Below are 20,422 nucleotides of genomic sequence, written 5' to 3'. Positions count from 1 at the left end.
ATCGGGCCTCCTTTGTCCGGTCAGGGGTCTCAGGACTCTTTTGGCCCCGCCTTCCAAGGCGTGTGTTAACTGAACGTCTGCACGTGGACGCATTCAGTACGGGCGAGCAAGTGCTTAGGTGTTAAGCGTGTCCAGTTTGTGTTTGTTTTCTGGAAAAAAAGTAAGAGAAAAGAAGTGCATTCAATTTTTGAAATAAGATACATGAGAAAAATTTAAAGTTTTCCTGTCATGAAGAGGAGCCACGCGGTTCCCACTGCACGAATGCCCTTGGCCTCTGTTTAAGGGCTTTCGGAGGAGAGGGCAGTGGATCGAGCGGGCACCTCCACGCCTCAGCTCTCTTGATGCTCTGACAGACCCTGTGAGGCCAGTGTCAGCCCCACCCCGACTTTCAAGATGAGGGACTGACCCCACCTGGAGACCTAGCAGCAGAGGTGGCCCCTCTGCGGGCCCAGGAGTCCCGGGCCAAAGCCCACCCGCTCTTTTCTCCTCTGTCCACAGGTTCCCCGGGCTCCCCTCGAGACGTCTCGGTCACCAGATCCGCCTCTGAGCTCACCCTGCAGTGGACGGAGGGCCGCGCGGGCAGGACGCCCACCACGGGCTACGTCATCGAGGCCAGGCCCTCAGGTAGGGCGGGCGAAACCCCGAGACGGTGTCTCTGCATCTGTAAAAGAGGGGATGTGTCAGAGCTTGGGGCCTCCCCGGCCCAGCATTTCCCTGATGACGTGGAGACGGAGGGCATTGACTTGAAATGAGAGGCTCCCTCCCACTCCCCCACCCCCCGTTGTTGTTTTTCTTTTAATATTTATTTATTTTGGCCGCGCTGGGTCTCAGATGCGGCACGCGAGATCTTTGTTGCGGCCTGTGGACTCTTAGTTGCGGCCTGCGGGAGCTAGTTCCCTGAGCAGGGATGGAACCCCATTGGGAGCGCGGAGCCCTACCCACTGGACCACCGGGGAAGCCCCCATCCCCCCGTTTTCATAACCACGGCTGTGCTAGCGGCCTCACGGGCGTCAGACCCATGGCGTTCTGGCCACGTTACCCAGGCTTAGGGGGAGGATGAGTGTCACTCAGATACACGTGCATGAGAACTTAGGGCCCCTTAAGGACGTCCTCAGCTCACCGGTGAGACCCACGCGTGTTTTCAGAGGCTCCGCTCGAGATCTCAGTGGAGGGCGACCTGCTCATTTCGGATCATTATGAACCTTCCTGTTAGCAGTGAAACCCACACGCCATCCGCTGAGAGCGGGTTGAGATCCGCCCCGACCCCATCTGCCCTAAGAGGGCTTCCGCCTTCTCTCTGTTCAAGTAATACCTAAGGGTGGACATCACTGGAAAGTGAACGATGGTTTGAGTCAGATGTTACAGCTGGAGCTGGGGGGGTATCATCCTCGCAGGAGCCCCGGGCACGTTCACCACGACCTTCAGACGGCCGTACGTCTCAGCGTGAACATCCGAGCGTGAAAATACGTGCCAGGGACACACTTGGAAAGCGAATCGCCAGGCCCCGCTGCCAGCTGGACTGTGGCACCGCGAGCATGTCAGTGTGGTGTTTAAAGAAGCTATTAGACCAAGAGGGAAGGTCCCCAGAGCTGCAGACGCCACTGTGTCACAGGCCTCCCTCCTCCCACCAAATGGCTTTTGAAAGATTACTGGTTAGAAGTGCCTTCTAGAAACTTCCAAGGAGAAACCTAGTACATAAAACCGAAACAGTTTCTACGTCAAGGCGATGTGAATATTTCTTTGGCTCAAGAATGCCCACGTTCAGCCCCGGGCCTGGGGCATCCCGGAAGTTTCTGATAAGCAGGGCATTTGGCCTTTTCTGGAAATGGAGGGTCCCAAATCCGTGACGGGGCTGGACTCGCCAGAGGCCTCTGTGGTCACGTGTTCCCCCCGTACCTCTGAAAGCAGTGGCCCCCAGAAGAGCCAGCCAGCTCTCTGCTGGCGACATCTGACCCGGGGCACTTTCAGAGATCAACAAGTGCCGTGGCTGAAAGGCCCTGCGAGGTCTGGGCCCAGACTGAGGCAGTGGAGGCTGCACTGACCTGAGGAGGCAAAGCCATTTGCTCCCCAAATGCAGGGAGAGCGTTTATTGCAGAGGTTGCCTTGCTCAGGCGCACCAAGGGGCTCCATCAGCTTCAACGGGAAAAAATACGTTTTTATCTTCACTAGCCCTCTAACTGAAATTTAGCTTTCCCTTCACTTATAAACACGTGTTAGTTTGCTCAGCTACTATAACCGAGTACCAAACACTGGGTGGCTTAGATAATAGAAACGTGTTCTCTCTCAGTTCTGGAGGCTGGAACCCCAGATCGAGGTGTCGGCAGGGTTGGTTCCCTCCGGGGGCCATCGGGGAGGATCTGGTCCGGGCCTCTCCCCTGGCTTCTGGCGTGTCGCTAACAACCTTTGCGGGTCCTTGGCTTGTAGCAGAATCATCAGCCAGACCCCTACCTCCCTCTTCACGTGGCTTCCTCCCTGTGTTCCTGTCTGTGTCCAAACTTCCCCCTTTTAGAAGAACCCCAGTCATACTCGTTTAGGGCCCACCCTCATGACCTCATCTTAACTAATTACGTCTGCAAAGACCCTGTTTCCAAATAAGGTCGCATTCTGAGATACTAAGGATTAGGCCTTGAAGGTATGAATGATGAGGGGACCCAGTTCAACCCATAACCGTAGGTGAGAAACCACGTAAGTAATTGCAGTACCTGTGAAACCGCCAGCAGTAGAAATCACAGCTACGTTCACATCACGTGCCAGCTGTGCAGAGATTTCCCAAGATCGTTCACACTCATCACGGCGTTGAAATTACGGTCGTCTGCAGACCCTGCTGGACCTTCTTATCGAAAGCGTTCATGAGGAAGCGAAGACTTCTGAGTTCCCTGGGCTAAGGGTGTCACCTCAATGCGCGTCTCTCCACCACATCTTCCAAAGACCGCGTAGCTTAACAAGGGTGCAAAGAAAACCCACGTGATCCAGACCTTCCGCGTAACCAGGAGACGGACGTGACTGTGAACTTGCGGTTACTGCTAGGCATTTCGGTGCATCACCATATAACTGGTTTCCTTTTCAGTTTTATTTTATGCATGAAAACCATTCTGAGATGGGGTCCTTCAGAGTCAGCAGGTTGCCAGAGGGTCCACGGCGCCAAGAAAAGATTAGGACGCCTCGCTCTAGAGGACACGCACCCAAGACTCCCGCCGAGTCGTTTGCTTCTACCTGAAAGCTTGTCTCCCCGACAAGAGTTAAAGATCCCAGTGGACACGTGGCTCTAAAAGGGCCGCACGAGGCACCCTTGGGGCGATGGAAACGCTCTGGATCAGTGTTACCGACCAGGGTTCTTGGCCTCCTTCCTCGATAGAAATTGATCAGAGGCCAGACAGGAAATTGAGGCAAGGCTTTATTGGGGCCCCTGCTGCAGCAGGGGGTGCGAGAACAAACAACAGCTTCCCTTGCTTGCTCACGCCCTGACGGGGGCGGGGCGGGGGGGGAGTGAGCTTGTTCCTTATACGGGGTGAGGGTAGGGGTGTGTCCAGGAGTCGGGCCAGAGGGGAGGCTTAGGTGCTTTGCCCACCTCTTAGGTGGTGTTGTGTGCAGGGGGCATGCTCAGTACCCTGCTTTTGCTCCAGTCTCTTCAGAAGTGGCAGTTGGGTTTTTGGGTCTCTGTATCTTTTGGGTCCAGAATTTGTCCCAACTGGGCGTGCACGTAGTTATTTTTAGTCTCATACAGTTTCTTTGGTTTTTGTTTCTCGAGGAGAGACGTGTCCAGGTGCAAGCATTGCAGCAAAGGGTCCCATCAGGACTGTGTCAACATTAGTTTCCCGGTTGCGCTGTACTGTAGTTTCCCAACACGACACCCTTGCGGGGGAACAGGGGGGTTGGAATGCTGGATAAAGGACACATGGGATGCCTGTGCTATTTCCCACAGCTGCATGGGAATCTACAATTATCTCAAAATAAAAAGCTTAGCTTAAATTTTTTTTTAAATCTCCACGGATGGTCTGCTCACCGTGGTCAGTCGAGCGCACCGTCTCTCTGAAACGAGCACCTTCGCGTCAGGGATGGGCCTGCGGGGAACGGACCTCCCCGCCAGCCAGACGCAGGCGCGTGGGCCTGGGATCTTAGCCCTGGTGAGCGCTCGGGGCCGTCCCGGGGTGCGGAGGGCAGGCTCTCAGGCTTCCTGGGGAGCTGGTCAATCTCCCCTCGTGCCGCCTTCGCTCATCCGTCTGCTGTGATGAAGGAAACGGGGTGCTCGGTGGTGACAAGTGCAGCTCCAGGGCGTCTGGAAGGTGGTGCAGCACTGATGGGGTGTCGCCCCACACCCGAGGGCCTCACCCGGATGCAGCCTTCGGCGGCCAGCCGGCGGTCTGACTCACCGGCTCACTACCAGAAGGTGGAAGGAAGCTGACCCACGGGGACCAAGACATGCCAGGAAACTGACCTGGAGGACGCTGTCGTTTTCAGTGAGCCCCGAAGATTCTGCTTCACTTTCTCAACATTGGAAAGCAGGTTGCCAGCGATTTCGACTGGACCAGAGCAGGCTGCCGGACTCACCGTCCAGCCACTGAAAGTTGAGAGAGACGCCCTCTCCCCCCGGCCCTCCCCGCTTAACGGAGGCCTGCGGCTGCTCGGAGTCAGATGAAATGCACTTACGGATTGTCAATATTTAAACACCGTGCCGGTACCGTGGGCCTTGGATCTCAGCTGTCATCTATTACAGGCCTCATTACACAGCACAGTAAATGCTGCATCATCTTACTCTCGCCCCGAAGCTCTTTGGCGACACTCTCTTTGGGCAGGGCAGTGGTGTCTGCAGGGAGCTTGGTAGTGGTGTGGGGCCCTGGGAGGGGTAGTTTTTAATAGGGGGCCACCCAGGTTCCCGTCACCGCGGGCGTCTGGAAAGACTGAGCCACTTCGTTGGGTGGCCCTGGGGGCCCCAGGCTGCCTGCCATCTCCCCACCAGGCCTCACCTCCGTCTTGCCCTTGGAAGGCACGGAGCTCGTCCGCTTGGCTGGCGCGGGGCGGGTGGCCAGCGGGCTCCAGCAGCCCGGGCAGGTGGCCCTGCAGCCTTGTGCATCTTCGCTTGAACGTCTGCAAATTCTGCTGATGCCCTAACGTGAGAACACTGAACTGAACAGCAGCTGGTGAAATTCACATCGGACTGGGACACACACACCCCCACTCCTGGAGAAGGGCGGTCAGCGAGTGTGGACGCGGCCCCAGACGCCGTAGGACAGCCTTGCCGAAGGTTCATTTCTCGGGTTGGGCGAAGGTTTGTTTCCTCCCGGTCGGTGTTGCTAAGCTCCCAGGAAGGCGGTGGAAACTATGCAGTGGGCATATGCAGATGCTTTATTTGCACAAATTGTCCCGAGGCATTTTACTGTATAGATCAGGGAACCTAATTTACATATTTACACAATAGACCAGCATGGCACTAAAGGAACTATAAATATATTTTCCTCCCCACAGCAGCCGTGAAATACATATTTAGGATGTACCCAACGCAAGGCAGACATCGTGTTGCTTTTTTCACGAGTAGTGTATTTAGCCCAGAGAGGAGAGCAGGTGAGATGGAGCAGGGCCCCTGACCCCGTGGGCCCCTCCCTGCCCACTTGCAGTCCTCCTGGGGGCCCCTCCCCGCTCATTCTGTCCACTTCCGATCTTTGCCTGCGGGACTTTTCAACTGAACAAAGGAAAAAAATCCGTGCTTTTCGGAAGGTTTAACATCCACGGAAGTTGCCAAGTCAGCGTCCTCTGCCCGAGGGCTGCGGCTGCAGTTCTGACTCTGTCACGGGCCTGTGTTCACTGCTTCTCTCCTTCACGACCCCGAGTCGACAGCCTGTCGGGCTCTGCAGCCCTTTCTCTCTGGGCTGGGTCCTGGTCCCAGGCCATCCTTTGCGTTTCGACGTTCATCTCATTGTGCGTCCTGCCTTCAACAAGGATCGGATAACATACAGTTATTTTATCATCAGATGTATTTAGCCTCGGGTGTAAGCCCCACCTGTTTCAGTTCAATTTCCGACCCAGCCCAATTACACCAAGAGAAGTGGCAGCGTTTAAGACATAAGCAGCTGCCAGGCTCAGAGCTGCAAGCCGACGTCATGGCGCTGGTTATGTGAGTTAGTGGAACCAGAACCCTTGGGCCGTGAGTGACAGTTTCACTCAGCGTGGAGACCCTGCTGGACTGTCCACGAGGTCAAACATCTTTCTTGGCCTCTGCCTTGAAACCTGCCACAGACACACGCTTCTGGGCGTCGGCAGGGTAAGTGGAGCGCGGACCCTGGGATTCGGGAGGGCGGTGTCCCTGCTCGCTGGTTACGAGGGCACGGCTGGGAGCAGGTGTGCCTGGGCAGCGAGGTGCTGGCCCCGCGGGAGAGAAGCTGCCTTGCGCCAAGTGCCAGAAACAAGTGCGGTCGGGGCAGCGACCCGTGTGGATTGGAGGCACTTGCTCTCCTCGAGGATATTCAGTATTAGCCGTTCTCCTTTTTTAGTGAACAAATACTGCCATAGGGCAGCCAGGACCGAGAGCTCCTATCTTTAAAGGAAACCCAGCCAGTGGGACGCACGAGCGTGTGTGGACCCTCACGCAGCTTTCCTTCCGAGCCCGGCAGGGATGGAGGTGTGTGACCGGAGTGCGGCCTATCGAGCAGCATTCTGCCACGTTTATTTCTCCACGGTTCCCCCACTTTCATACCTCGAGGTGGCGTCTTCCCAGCAGTGTCACAGGAAGGAGAGGCCAGGAAGGCGCTGGGCGTCCAAGAAGGGGAACCAAGCCCAGCAAGATGCCACGGACACCCCGCCACAGACATCAAGAGGCCCCAGCCTGAAGGTCGACGTGACCTCCAGGAAGGTGGAAGTCCTGGCACCGCCCGCAGGGCTGGTCTTCAGGCCTCTGGCATCGGCCACCCAGGGATGTGGCTTTGGGAAACACGAGCAACCGCTCTCCTCGGGCCAATCACGAGGTCCCCACGCGAGGGTGATGTAGGAGTAGGAGCGCCCCCAGTGGGGAGGGAAGGCAGACTGGGGTCTGCTGAGCACCCGGTGGGGTGACCTCGCCTGGAGTCTGACAGCCGGTTCAACGCATCCCCAGAAAAGCACAAGGGCCCGCACTCCCCTCAAGTATTGATTGAGAATGTAAATCCAGGCCCGGGGATTATCCTGGTGCGTGGAAAATCAGTTGCACAAATCTCATTATGCTTAATAGTTCTGTAATGTTATTTTCCCCCCTAATTTGTAGACATACTTTTCTCCATCATTGATTTATTGAGATCTTTAACAACATAATACAAGCGAGGAGAACAGTCCACAGTGGAGAGACAGAGTGGAGGCTTCGGCAGCCGCCAGGGTTTTCTGCCCGCCGTGATCGCAGTGTGAATATTAGAGTGGATAAATAGCCCAGGGAATCACAAGCGGAGCCTGAAATGCTGAGTATGCTAATTTTGGAAAGGCGGAATTAAGCAGAATAAAAGTGCGAACTTCCTTCAGAAGGAAATTCTCGTGGTATGACTCCTCCCCTCCCAGCGTTTTTCAATGTAAAGTAAATCGTGTGTTGAGATTCTGTATCAATATTTTAAAATGTTTTTATGAAAAATGCAAATAGTTCCTGGAGCTATGACAGAGCGCTTAAAGTAAAATGTGGACTTTAGGTGACAGTCGAGGAAGGGGAAGTAACTCTTTTCCTTCAGTAGCGGGAAAGCATTACAGAAACCTTAGTGTAAAAGGCGTCCAGAGAACCCAGTGCAGCAGTGTTCAGGGCTGCTGCAGATGGTCTGGGAGTGCCTTTCACACTCTCAAGTCCCTTAATTTCAATGGTTTCAAGCAGCATCCAGTTTACAAGAGTCTGTACTTTTTCTTCAGTCTCTTTCACAGCATAAAATTATCTGTCGTTTTAGAGGGAAAACATTGCACAATTTATTCAATGTTTAAAGCCCTTAGCACAGTGACTTGCTCATAGTAAGTGCTAAATAAAATGGTGGTGGTTATTATTTACTGAAAGCTTGCCTGTGCCAGGCCCTGTGAAAGGCTATGGGGGCACAAAGATGAATGGATGGAAGGACAGATGGAGGGATGGAGGGATGGATGGATGATGGATGGATGGGTAGATGGAAGGAGGAAAGGGAAGGGAAGGGAAGGAAAGGAGTAAGGAAGGGGAGATGAATCATGTCAACTGATATTTATTGAACTCTTGAAAAATTCAAGAGCCCAGTGGTGCAAACAGACAGGTAAATATAAAGAAGTGTTCTGGAGACCCATTGGCAGAAGCTGCCATTTCTTCCTGGAGTGTGGGAGTGGGTCAAGGCTGGCCTCAAAAAGATGAATCTGAAAGGGTGCAATGACCTTGTTGATTTTCCTCCATCCCCCCCTCCCCCATAGACTTATAAATAGCTCACCGAGAGCAGAAATCTCATCTGATCCCCTGTTGGCTGGAACAGGGCCTGACCGAAGAGGGAGCACTTAAGTATTTGTGGATCGAATGCGTGGATGGGTGAGAGGGGGAGGACGCCCGCCACCGCACCGGGGTCTCCAGGCAGAGGGAGTGGCACGTGCAGAGAAAGCGCACCCTCCGTGCCTATTATTCCCCGATCATTCTTGCCAAAGCAGAAATAAATCACTTATGACAATCATGAGTGTAAACCTTCATATTTTTAGAAGGAAAAGAAAGGCTTAAGCTATGACTTGCCATTTGGACATTATTAGTGGTAATGGGTAACTTGGTGAGAAACTACTATAAATGTGAATATTTAGAAATAAATAATCATCATACTCCATTTTTGCCTGTACAGAGATTTATGCCTTTACGTTCTCATTCACATCTATTCCTTCGTTAACCTGTGACTACAAGGGCTTAATCGGTGCAAACTCTAAACCCTATGCAAATACAACTTACACACTAGCGGTCTCTTTCTGTTTACTGTGTCCTCTCAAACATATCTGGTGTTCCAAGGTGTGTGATAAGGTTGGTTTCCAGATAACCCCCGCCCCAGTAAAGCTGTCAGCATGTATGCATGCATACTCAAATGTGCATGGAGATTCCTCTCCAGATCTCCTGCTGTTTTTAAAAGATCACAAACCTGTGCCTATAAAAGAATTTCTAATTCATGAAGGATCACTATTTCAAATGAACATTTTGGGCCCTGAGCCCACTTTTTACTGAACAACCTCCTTAGAAATTGGATTTATATTTTATTTTGCAAACACTCACAGAGTGTACTGCTTACTAAGCACTTTATCAGTATTAACTTGTTTAACCCTTGCAACACACCTGTGATGTAGATGCCCTTTGTTGTCACCGTTTTACAGATGAGGCACAGAGAGGCTAAGTACTCTCCCTAAGGTCACACAGCTAATGTGTGGTGAGGCAGGCTTCGCACCAACGCTGTCTAGCTTCTTCCTTTATCTCTGCACCTGATTTTCTGGCTTTAATTTCAATTTTATTAATGTTTTCCTACACGTCAGGGCTTAAAGAAATTCAATATGTATTTTTATTGTGGTAAAATACATAACGTAAAATTTACCATTTTAACCATTTTTAGGTGTACAGTTCAGTAGCATTAAGTATATCCACGTTGTTGCACAACCATCACCACCATCCACCTCCAGAACTTGTACATCTTCCCAAACTGAGACTCTGTCCCCATCAAACCCTAACTCCCCCTCCCCCTCCCTCGGCCCCTGGCGCCCACCCTGCTACTTTCTGTCTCTATGAATTTGCTCTAGGGACCTCCTATAAGTGGAATCATACAGTATTTATCTTTTTTGTTTCTGACTTACTTCACTGAACATCCTGTCCTTGGGTTCACCCATGTTGTAGCAGGTGTCAGAGTTTCCTTCCTTTTTAAGGTTGAATCATATTTCATTGTATGGATGGACCACCTTTTCTCTATCCTCTGTTGATGGACATTTGGGTTGCCTCCACCTTTTGGCTACTGTGAATAATGCTCTATGAACCTAGGTGTGTTGGTGTCTGTTCAAAATTCAGTATATTTTTTAAAATTTATACTTGTATTCGGTAGCACCTGGGCATAGATTAAATACCTGCTGGTCTTAGGGCAGGTTTGATGCTGCAGCCCTTCCAAAGGATGCTCAGACTCGAGGTTGGCACTTGGGGAGTTCGGTTTGCAGGTTAAGGCCAGGTCCCCAGGTGAGGGAACTAGGCCCCGGCAGGGCTGTCCCAGAGCACGTGCACCTCCATGCCAGCTGCCACTCGGCGCCTTCACCCCACGAGAGCACACGACCCGTTATCGATTATGGAAAATTGCGCCGAGCCCACTGCAGCGACCGCCCCAGGCAGGGGGGACAGCGTGACGGCATCACCGCAAGGCTGGCAGCTGGCTGGCAAAAGAGGCGTTGTTCAAAGTTTTCTCTTTGACCCGCCAGCTGGGTGTCCTCGGAGAGCCCGGAAGGTGGGGTTAGGGACACGTGGCCGGAGGTCTGTAGGGAGCCGGAACCCTACACCGAAGGCGAGATGCAGTGAGAAACCAGAGGCCCGGAGAGCACTGGGGAAAATGCCTCCGCCAGCTTGCAGCCTTAGCGGAGTCTGGTCACCAGGGGGAGGCCCCTCTCCCGCCCGTGCCCCCCGGCAGCTCACCCAGCCTCCGCTGCTCACATCCGCCCCCCGGGGAGGGAGCCGGGAGCTGAGGGCGGGGTGGGCATCCACGCGCGGGCGCCCTGACCTCTGCTCTCGCCGCCCTGCAGATGAAGGCCTGTGGGACATGTTTGTGAAGGACATTCCGCGGGGCGCCACATCCTACACCGCCAGCCTGGACAAGCTCAGGCAAGGAGTGACCTACGAGTTCCGGGTGGTGGCCGTGAACCAGGTGGGCTACGGGGAGCCCAGCAGCCCCCCTGCTGCCGTGTCAGGTAGGAGCCCCGCCCGGGAATCCCGGGGCGATGCCCCTCCTTCGGGCGCAGGGAGGGTGACCTGGAGCCACGGGGACGGAAGGAGAACCGGCGCGCGTCTCCCGCGCGCTCCGCGCTCCCGACCACGCTGTGCTCCAGCCGTTCTGAGTTCTCGTCTCTCCCTGAGCGCCGGAGCCACCAGCTCCGGCCGGGCAGGGTCCCCCCGGGGAGGAGGCTTCCCCGGCAAAGTGGAGCCCAGGACCCTCCATGAGGGGACGCGTCCTCACTGTGGAGCCACGGGCCGGTTTTGAAAAGCAGAGATCGCCTCCAGCAGCCACCGGGGAGTGTGGTAGCCCTTGACACGCGGTCGTGTCCGATGGGGGCCCCGCTGAGCCCTGCGCCTGAAGTTGGAGGTGCCCCCCCCCGCCCTGCTCTGGGTGGAGCCGTAGACACGGGGGAGGCCAGGCTGCCTTTCCCAGAGCTCGAGTGTCAGTGGCGACGGACTCTGTCCTCACCAGTGACGTGGCAAGCGGTGTAACAGCTGGGGGACAAAGTGACCGCCTGAAAATCAGGAAGGGCTTCTCGGAGGAGGGAACCCGGGTCTGGGTCTGGAAGGGTGCAGGGGGGCAGCTGCAGGGAAGGGAGAGCCTGGGACGAGGCAGAGGAAGTAGCCGGTGAGGAACCCGGTGAGGACCAGCCGGTGGGGAGGGGAGGGCAGGTGAGGCTGGTCCCAGGCGCGGGTGGGAAGCGGGTCTCCACCCCGCCTGCACCTTAGGGTCACCCCTCGGGAATGCTTAGAAAACAGCAGGGCCCCACCCTGGACAGCAATTGCATCGCCGGGGGCGCGGGTCTGGGCTTGATGATCGTCTAGCTCCGCAGCGGTCCTTACGTGCAGCCAAGATTGCGAGCCGGGCTCTAGAGGGGTTGAGTGAGGGCTGACCGCTGGAGGTGATCTGGAGACCGCTGGAGGTGCTCTGGAGAAGGGAGCAGGCCGAGTCCGGGCCAGAAGCCACGAGAGCCTTCCTTCCAATCAAGACAAATATGTTTCCCTTCCCTGCAGTCACATTTGTTCAAGCTGCTGACTGCACTTGCTTAAATTGAAGGCATCCTTCATCCTTTCCTTGCCGTGAGTCTGGAGGAAGGGTAGCATCTTGAGCGCTCAGGCCCCTGGTCTAGGAGCAATATGAATCCCAGGGGCGCTCAGTGAGAGGGGCTGCGGGAAGGACCCTGGCACCACTCGCTTGTTTAATGAACAGTGCATAGAAAAGTCAAATTTTCCTCGCTTCCTTCATCTTTATTAAGAAAATTGTAAACATACCCCAAAGTAGAGAGAATAGAATAAGGAACCCCCATCACCCATCGCCCCAGTTCAGCAATTCAAGATATGCCTCCCTTCGTTCATGAACAAGAAATCATTAGAAAGCAATTCCAAATGCACAGAGCTTTTAATTCCGCACACGCGTAGCCGGTGGCAAAGGCTAGTTCCTACGTAAGCACGCGGCTCCCGGCCCCTGAGGTCATGGGGCACCGTGGCTGGACCGTTCCTCTGAAATCCGTTGCATCCCCGCGCTGGCCTTGGCTGCCAGCTGGTCGCCAGTCCGCTCATCTCATGGTTTCGAGAGGCCAGCAGGCCGTCACCTGCCGGCACCCCTCAGGCTCCGCTGTGCAGACCGGGGGCGGGGAGCCCTACCCAGGGCCAGAGTCCTGTAGCCCAGCCCAGGCCTTTCTGCCCAGGCCTTTCTGCCCAGGCCTGCTCTGCGCCACTGCCCAGCGGTCGGCTTGGATGTGTTGGCCTTATTAGATGGAAGACTTAACGTACAGCCTGAAATCCAGCTCATGTATTTTGGATTTAAAGTGCTGTCATCTGTCAAGCCTCCCTGTGCTGTTACATGATCCAGAGCAGACGTCCCCCTCGTTCCCAGGGTGCACACGCGTCGCATCCATCCAGTGAGGTATTTAGCATAAGGGAGAGGTCTTTTCTGCGGGTTTCTGCTCCTGGGAGCCAGACCTTGGGCTCCACCTGTAATGGGCTTCCTGTTCCGTCCCTCACGTCCGATGCCCCGAAACAGGGAAGCTCGTGGAAGGCACAAGTGGGACCCCAGGGCCATCCGACACCTACCGAGAAGCAATTCCCATTTTTCTCCTCTTAGTAAACAGAATAAAACATGAGGAAGACAATCCTTCTTCAAAGCAACTTTCAAGTGAAACCTTTTCTGTTCGTTCTGGGAAAACATATCTAAGGGGGGCCCGTTGTTCGGCTCAGTTTTGCTGGAGGATCGAAATAAATAAAACACGGCCCAGCCTCCAGGGTCGGGGGCCCTGATGCAGCGGAGGAGGCCGACAGGTAGTCAGGCTGGCCCACCCAGCCGGAGGGTGCGAGCAGAGGTTTCTGGGCAGGTGTGGAAGGGTCCAGCGCTCGGCACGGGCAGGGCTCGGGTCATGGGGTTCCCAGGTTTAGACTGACCGCACCCCGAGGCCAGTAGGGGCAGCACTGAGGGCTTTTAGGAGGAGCCGACTTCCCACCTGAGAACGCTCTCTGTGACGTCAAGGGTTTGAGCACAATGGGAAGAGGCGACACAGTTGAGCAGTGGTTCCAGTGGCCGGGGCGGTGGTGGTGGCCCGGGGAGTGGCAGCGGGGATGGAGGTGGCCAGGGGACTTGGGGGCTGTCTGGGAGGGAAGCCCTGGCCCTGGGAGAGAGGAGCAAACCCAGGCGCTTTTGTTCCTCCCCCCCTTTAACCCAGACAGCATTTGTAAGCAGATGAAATTGAGGGAATATAAGCACGATGGCCAGGGTCCAGGACAGCGAAGTCTCTGGGGTGGGAGCGGGGGGGGGGTGGGGACAGGACCCTGGGCCCAAAAGAGCCGGTGGAACCAGAGCCTTGTCTCTGGGTCGGTCTGCCCGCGACAACCCAGACCAGGCAGGGGTTTCACCCTCCCCGTGCCCGGGGCTGCCCCTCGAGCCCTCCCCTCCCCCATTCACGGCAGGGACTGAGTTTCTGCCCCACGTGACCGCGTCCGTGTGCCGTGTCGCCCTTCAGCTCAGGTGGAGACCCCGTTCTACGAGCAGTGGTGGTTCCTCCTGGTGGTGGCGCTGTCCAGCCTGCTCGTCGTCCTCCTGGTGGTGTTCGCCCTGGTCCTGCACGGCCAGAACAAGAAGTACGGGAGCTGCGGCCCAGGTGGGACGGCGCCTGCCTTTCCCTGTCTCCCCACGGGGGAGCTCTGGAGCTGAGACGTCTGGGGTTTCGCTCCTGGATCCGGGGTGCCCACATCCACATTCCATTTCATTCGATAAAACACGCACAACAGACGTCCCTTCGGAGGCAGCGGGTGCAGGGAAACAGGAGCTCTTTACCTCGGCCACCAGATTCTGTCCCAGCTCTGCCCTCAAGTGGGCCGTGTGTCCTTTGGGTCATTTGGCCTCTGTGAGTCTGTTTCCTCATCTGCACTGTTGCTCAAATGCAGGAGTATTTTCTTAAGTGATGATTAAAAAGTGGAAAGCGTTAAACAGATGAAAAATCACACTCGTCAGTGTCATGAGAACAGTGAATGGGGCACGTCTCAGGCATTCCGGCGTGGCTCGGGGATGGTGCAGAATCGTGTCTGTGGCCCAGCCCTTCTCACTAACAGGGTGAGCACCTGCCTTAGGTCCCGCGTCGCAGCTCTGAGCCCTCTGTGGGCCGGGTCCCCGGTGTTCCCAGCACAGCCTGGCCTGGTGTGTAGTAGGTGCTTAGTAAGCGTCCTTTGCTAAAGGAATCACCATCATTAGAGAAATGGACAAACTTGGGCAAAGCTGACCACAAAAGGGCACATACAGTGTGACTCCGTTTACAGGAAGGTCAGGAACAACCTAAGGAATGGATGTTTCTAGAAGGCAGGATGGTGGGTGTTCTCAGTGGAGAAGTATAAGCAGCGAAGGTCCGTGAGGGAACCTTACGGGGTGCTGGAAACACTCTGATACCTCTGTGAAACGGGGGCCAGCGGATCCCCCGACCCCAGCCCCCGGCACCATTGTCACGGCACCAAAAGTGTTCATAAAACCAGGCACCTAAAGTGCCTGCCATTTGCTTTTGTAACATTAAGCCATTCATCCCTCCAAGAAAGGATTTATTTTTTTCTGTATAAATTCACTTCTAACAAGTGTTCTTAAATCAGATTTTATTCCTACGGGATTTACAGTGTATGAATGGCATGTCATTTTACTGAGTTAATGCTATTACAGAATCCGATGTCTGGCGCAGAGAAAATCTCCCCGCTTTCGCTCTCCTTCTCCATCTGGGAAACAGGCCTGAAAAGTCCGATCTGACCTGCAGTTTCTGATACTCAGCCTCACCCTGGAGCATTAATTTAACGTCATCGTTGAAGCCCAGGGGAAAAAAAAAGAGAAAAGAAACACTTGTCTACCAGAATGTCTCCCTGCCTGCCCAGGAGACACACACAACCTAAACCTTTGCTGCTGCAGTCTCGTTCTCACCCTCCCGCTCGCGCTCCCGTGTACGCCGTCAGATTCCCCTTCTGACAACAGTTTCCACCTGCCCTCCTCCCATCAACCCAAATCCCTCCTCGCAAGCAACTTCATCTTTCATTCACCACTCTCTGTGTTCTGCTGGCTTTTTCCCGTTGCACACGAGTAGAACATTAAGGTGAGCTGAGGGCTGTGGGATCCCCAGCAGAGAGGACCCTTGCGGTCTAGAAAGGCTGATGAATTTTACAAACACACACGGAGCCCCTGGTGTGTGCTCGGGCAGTGTCCCGGGGGCTGGGATGTAACTACGAGCGTAATTGTGTGAGCGTAACCGTGTCTGTGCTCCAAGAGCTTATGGTCTGGTAGGGAAGACAGACAGACGACCACGGGGAACAAGCCAGCACAGGAAAAAGGCAGACATGGTGACGGCACCACGGAGAGAAAAAGCACAGGGCGAAGACTTCAGGGTCCGAAAGTTCTCTCTGGTCTCATGACCCTTGAGCTGTGATCTGAAGGAGGGGGTGAGTGATAAGTCAGGAAGATGGCTGGGGGAGGGGCTCCCAAGGCGGGGGAGGGAAAAGGGGGGGAGACCAGCCCGAGCAGAGGGGCAGCTGTGAGGACACCAGCTCTCGTGCTGAACGAGGTCGGAGCCACCAGGACCTCTTCGTGTCCTCGGGTTACTTGTAACTGTGGCCAGCTAATGTATTTTAGAATATGTTTTGATGTGTATTTATAGACTTATTTTAAGTGGTTTTCAGTTACGTTCACAGACACGTGTGACCGTCACCACAGTCAGTTTTGGAGCGTTTTCATCACCGCAGAAAGAAGCGCTGCACCCTGTAGCTGTCACTCTTATGCAGTTAGTCTCCACTTACTGTTTCGTTCTATGACTGTGAGGCTTTTATTCTGAAATCTGTTGAATATTTAATTTCCTCAATGGTTTAAAAAGTTCACGTATTCTGAGTACTCTTCAATAAAATACTGATCAAAATACTCGTATTTTGGTGTCAAGCAACATGAACACCAAAAGCCTAACGTTGTCATTTTGCTGCAAGGTTGATGTGCACCCTTCCTCCCCAGCCTGACTCTGCCTGCCTGGCTGGCTGACGCAGGCCGGCCCGGCCCTGGGCTCCGTCCAGCAGGCCATCGGGGAGCAACTTCCTGAAGCATCTGTGCTCGTTTCCCCGCCCGGCTTTAGGTAAGAGCATCTCCAACGTGGAGGAGTCCGTGACCCTGGACAACGGGGGATTTGCCACCTTGGAGCTCAGCACCCGCCACCTCAACGTCAAGAACACCTTCTCGAAGAAGAACGGGACCAGGTAGGGCTGCAAGAACTCCAGCGCCCGGTGCCGCCTCCACCTGAGGACCCACTCGGCCGGGCCCACGCCCACGGGCCCCCCAGCCAGGGTGGGGGGGAGTTAAGGATGTTTGAAAGACATTTCCAGAGACAGAAGAGGGCAGGTCTCAGGTGCAGGGACGTGGTCTCGGGAGAGCTCCCGGCCCCAGATGGGGCAGGCGTCACACGAAGCTGCAGGGGGACTGCAAATTGTTCGCACTGGGGGCCGAAATGGTGCCAGAGGCGGCGGATCTCTCCCACTCAGCCTCGAAGCAGGCCAGAGGGGGGGTCGGGAGGCCTCAGTCGGGGGGTAACTGGTGTCCCCGTCCCGCCCAGGTCCCCGCCTCGGCCGAGCCCCGGCGGGCTACACTACTCAGATGAAGACATCTGCAACAAGTACAACGGTGCCGCGCTGACCGAGGGCGGGACCCTCCAGGAGAAGTCGGGGGACGCCACGGAGTCTGAGGTGGGTGCCTGTTACGCGGGGGCCCCGCGACCGCACAGGGCAGGCAGAGCCGGGGACAAGCGGCTCCCCTTCCCGGATGAGGAAGGTCCTCGCTTGTCTCTGGCCCCCAGGTCCCTGGCTCCTAGGTCAGTCACTCGCCCAAAGTGGACGTCGGATCCGCAAACCATCCTCGTTCCATTTTGTTTTCAGAAAGAGACCCGGAGTTTTCTAGAGGTCACCGTGGAACTTGGTGGCCTCTAGACCCCGGCTGGGTAAGGGGGACCCCGAGCCTACCTGACTGGTACAACCTGGGACCCCCGCCCCGGGCATCGGCTTCCCCTCCCGCCAGCTTCCCTTCTTGCGTCCTTGTGCTTAAGAGGGGACTTTGGTCACAGCGTCGCTGGGTCAGTTAACAGGGTCAGGTGAGCAGGACGGGAGCCCTGGGACCAGGGAGACCCTGCCCCGAGGGGCTGTCAGACTCCCGCCAAGACCCCCAGGACTCTGCCCTGCACGTCTCAGGCCTCCTTCGCACCTGGGCACTCTCCGTGGAGCTGAGCGAGTCCTGGGTGAGGCCTCCGTCGGGGGTGGGTGAGGGGGGCATTCCCTGGAGGCAGCCGTGGCCGCGTCTCCGGGAGGGGCTCCGCTTCCCCCACAAGCGCCCTAGTCAGTCTCTCACGTTCACGAACAAAACCGGTCGAAGCAGCCGGTAGAGAGCTGGGCCCCGGTCAGTCCTAGACTGTTCAGTTTCAGAGGTGCTGAGCCTTGACAGGGATGAAATTCACCAAGCTCTTTGATGGACACGCAGGCCCGCCGCACCCCTTGGCATTCACACTCTGAATCAATGTTTAATCTAAAATAAGTCTCACCTTCATTCTGATCTGAATTCAGGCCTTACTGAGCCCTGAGGCTCACTAAAATGGCTTCTTTTAAATTGTGGCTTGCGTATGAGCTCACAGTGGGACCGAGACAGCAGGGGGATGGCAGGGTGGCACCAGCTCGCTCGGCCTCACATGCTCTGTTGACAAGGACGCCGGGCCCCCCGTCTGTACCGTAGCCGTGGGCATGGGGAAAACAGCAGGCAGCACTGCAGATGTTCAGAAGGAATATTTGCCTAAAGTTGAGGGGCTTTAGATTTTCAAGTGAAAAGCTGCAGACACTGACCTGCCTCCTCCTGATACGGAAGCCGCAGCTTGTACCGAAAGCAGCACATTGGGAAGGGGCAGGCCCACCGTCCAGTGCGTTCTGGGTCAGCAGTTAGAGACAGTCACCAGCGCCTGCCTTGATCTGTCCTTGATTCCTGGGCTAGCTGCTCCTAGAGCGTCAGGCCTCATGGGTGGTGTTCACGGCGACCGGGCATTAGCTCTGCGGGCTGCGCTCTCCACGGTTCCGCGTGTGCTGAGCGCTGATTGAGCGCCTGCTCTGGGCCGGGCACGCTCGTTCAACGCTCACACCAGCCGTGCGAGGTAGAGCAGTTCTCGTCCTTGTTCACACAACAAGCCTGAGGCCAAGGCCGTCCCACATGCAGGTGCTGAGGCTGGACGCACCCCTCCCCCAGCCAAATGTGTCCAGAGCTTACTGGCCCCCGCCCTCACCATCTCCTGCAGCCCAACTCCCAGGTGCCTGTGGCCATTCCCAGCGCTGCCAGGACTGGATTCATCAATTCTGGACCCTTTGTTCATGAAAGCATTCTCAGAATGGGTTGATAGGAGGCATTCAGTCTGTTTCTCCTCTCACACAGGCGGGTGTTTTGAGATCCAGATTCAGCTGATTTGCATGGAGGATTATTAAATGCATGCAGGCACTGAGCTAGGCATATACACACATGCCTACGTGCACACGTACACGCATTCCTAAGTACATACACGTGTACACATGTGGAGGAAGAAGGCAGGAAGGGAGGAAGGGAGGAGGGGAGAGGGACGTGGAATCCACGGTACCTCCTGCAAAGAGGTTGTTCGGATCCTCCCGTAATAGATGAGAGAGCCGAGGCTTGACAGACACACCCTGATGGGCCTCGGGCTCACAGTTCCATCCCTCCTGCCAGACCTGCTGTGCAGAGCTGAGCTGTCATAGCCCCGGGACATGTGGCTGAGTGGAGGAGGGGCCTTGGCCAGCCCTGTGCCTGGAGGAAGGGGTTCCTTCTGTGATTCCCACAGATGCTTTTTGGGTCCTAATGCTTTTTGGTTCAAGAAAGTTGATCAAAGGTGTGGGTGCTCTCTCCACCCAGGAGTTTCACCTTGAATCTGGGGCTCCAGGCCCCCCTGAAGCCTGTGGTAGTCACCTCCAGCGAAGGCCCCGTGGAGTCCAGGCTAAGAACTCGCATGTCTGGGCTCTCTGTCTGCTCCTGCGTTCTCAGGTAGATAGGGTGAGGCCCATCTTTCTTCCAGAATTCTGTGTGCTATAATCTTGCTGGGTCCCGACGTTGACCCTTACGATTTGGGAGAGTTGTAGGCAGATGCATGGGATCCCAACACAGGGATCTTGGAAGTGCCAGCTCCAATGGGAACATTTCCTTTGAACCACATCTTTTAAACAACCAGATTGAGTTGTAATTCACACACCGCACAAGTCACCCATTCGCCATATTGGTTATTTAGGTGTGTGTGTCTTAGTTTCCTCAGGTTTATGAGCTTCTCAAATCTTCTTCTGTTACTGATTTTTAATTTTATTCCATTGTGGTCAAAGAACATACTTCGTATATTTTCAATCCTTTCAAATTTACTGAGTCTTGTTTTATGGCATAGCATCTGGTCTGTGCTGCAAGAATTCACTTGAAAAGGGTGTGTTGCTCTGCTGTTGCTGTGTGGTGAGTTCCGTGTGTGTCTATCATGTCTGGTTGATTTATAGTGCTGTTCAAGTCTTCCACACTCTTGATCTTCTGCCATCTGCTGTATTGAAGTCTCCAACTATTATTGTTAACATTGTCTATTTCTCGCTTCATTTCTGTCAGTTTTAATTCCATGTATTTGCAGGCTCTGTTTTTAGGTGCATATATGTTTATAACTGTTGTATCTTCGTGATGGATAGACCCTTTTCATTAGTACAGAGTGTCCCTCTTTGTCTCTAGTAACAATTTTGTCTTAAAGTCTATTTGGTCTGATATTAGTACCGCCAACTCCAATTCTCTTTTGGTTTCCGTTCACATAGTGTATCATTTCCATCCTTTCACTTTCAACCTATTTGAATCTTTGGATCTAAAATGTGTCTCTTGCACACAGCATATAGTTGGATCATGTTATTTTATTCATTCTGCCAATCTCTACCTGTTCACCAGGTTGTTTAATCCATTCACATCTAATGTAATTGCTGCTAAGGCAGAATTTACATCTGCCATTTTGGTGTTTG

At 54.7% G+C, this 20,422-nt stretch overlaps 1 protein-coding gene and 1 long non-coding RNA gene across 5 annotated transcripts in view; one reads left to right on the top strand and one right to left on the bottom strand.

The window, feature by feature from the left end:
- LOC309614477 lies at window positions 1-7,488 on the bottom strand. The gene is made up of 3 exons (XR_014236192.1): window positions 2,703-7,488; window positions 554-661; window positions 1-149 (listed from the first exon to the last, which is right to left on the bottom strand). It is a non-coding gene; the product is annotated as an uncharacterized lncRNA (long non-coding RNA).
- The window catches only part of SDK1 (sidekick cell adhesion molecule 1), an 829,158-nt gene that overhangs the window by 796,678 nt on the left and 12,058 nt on the right, over window positions 1-20,422 (top strand). For all 4 annotated transcript variants that reach the window (XM_082362848.1, XM_082362846.1, XM_082362847.1 and 1 more), the window contains 5 exons: window positions 499-624; window positions 10,690-10,854; window positions 13,873-14,010; window positions 16,495-16,615; window positions 16,969-17,098. In XM_082362848.1, the coding sequence (XP_082218974.1) occupies window positions 499-624; window positions 10,690-10,854; window positions 13,873-14,010; window positions 16,495-16,615; window positions 16,969-17,098 (680 nt within the window). The remainder of the gene's footprint in view (window positions 1-498; window positions 625-10,689; window positions 10,855-13,872; window positions 14,011-16,494; window positions 16,616-16,968; window positions 17,099-20,422) is intronic.

This window comes from Balaenoptera borealis (genome assembly GCF_965194805.1).
Source record: "Balaenoptera borealis genome assembly, chromosome: 16".
In the NCBI taxonomy this organism is placed as follows: Eukaryota; Metazoa; Chordata; class Mammalia; order Artiodactyla; family Balaenopteridae; genus Balaenoptera; species Balaenoptera borealis.
Note: the sequence above shows the minus strand (reverse complement) of the source record. Positions and strands in the feature narration are given on the sequence as shown.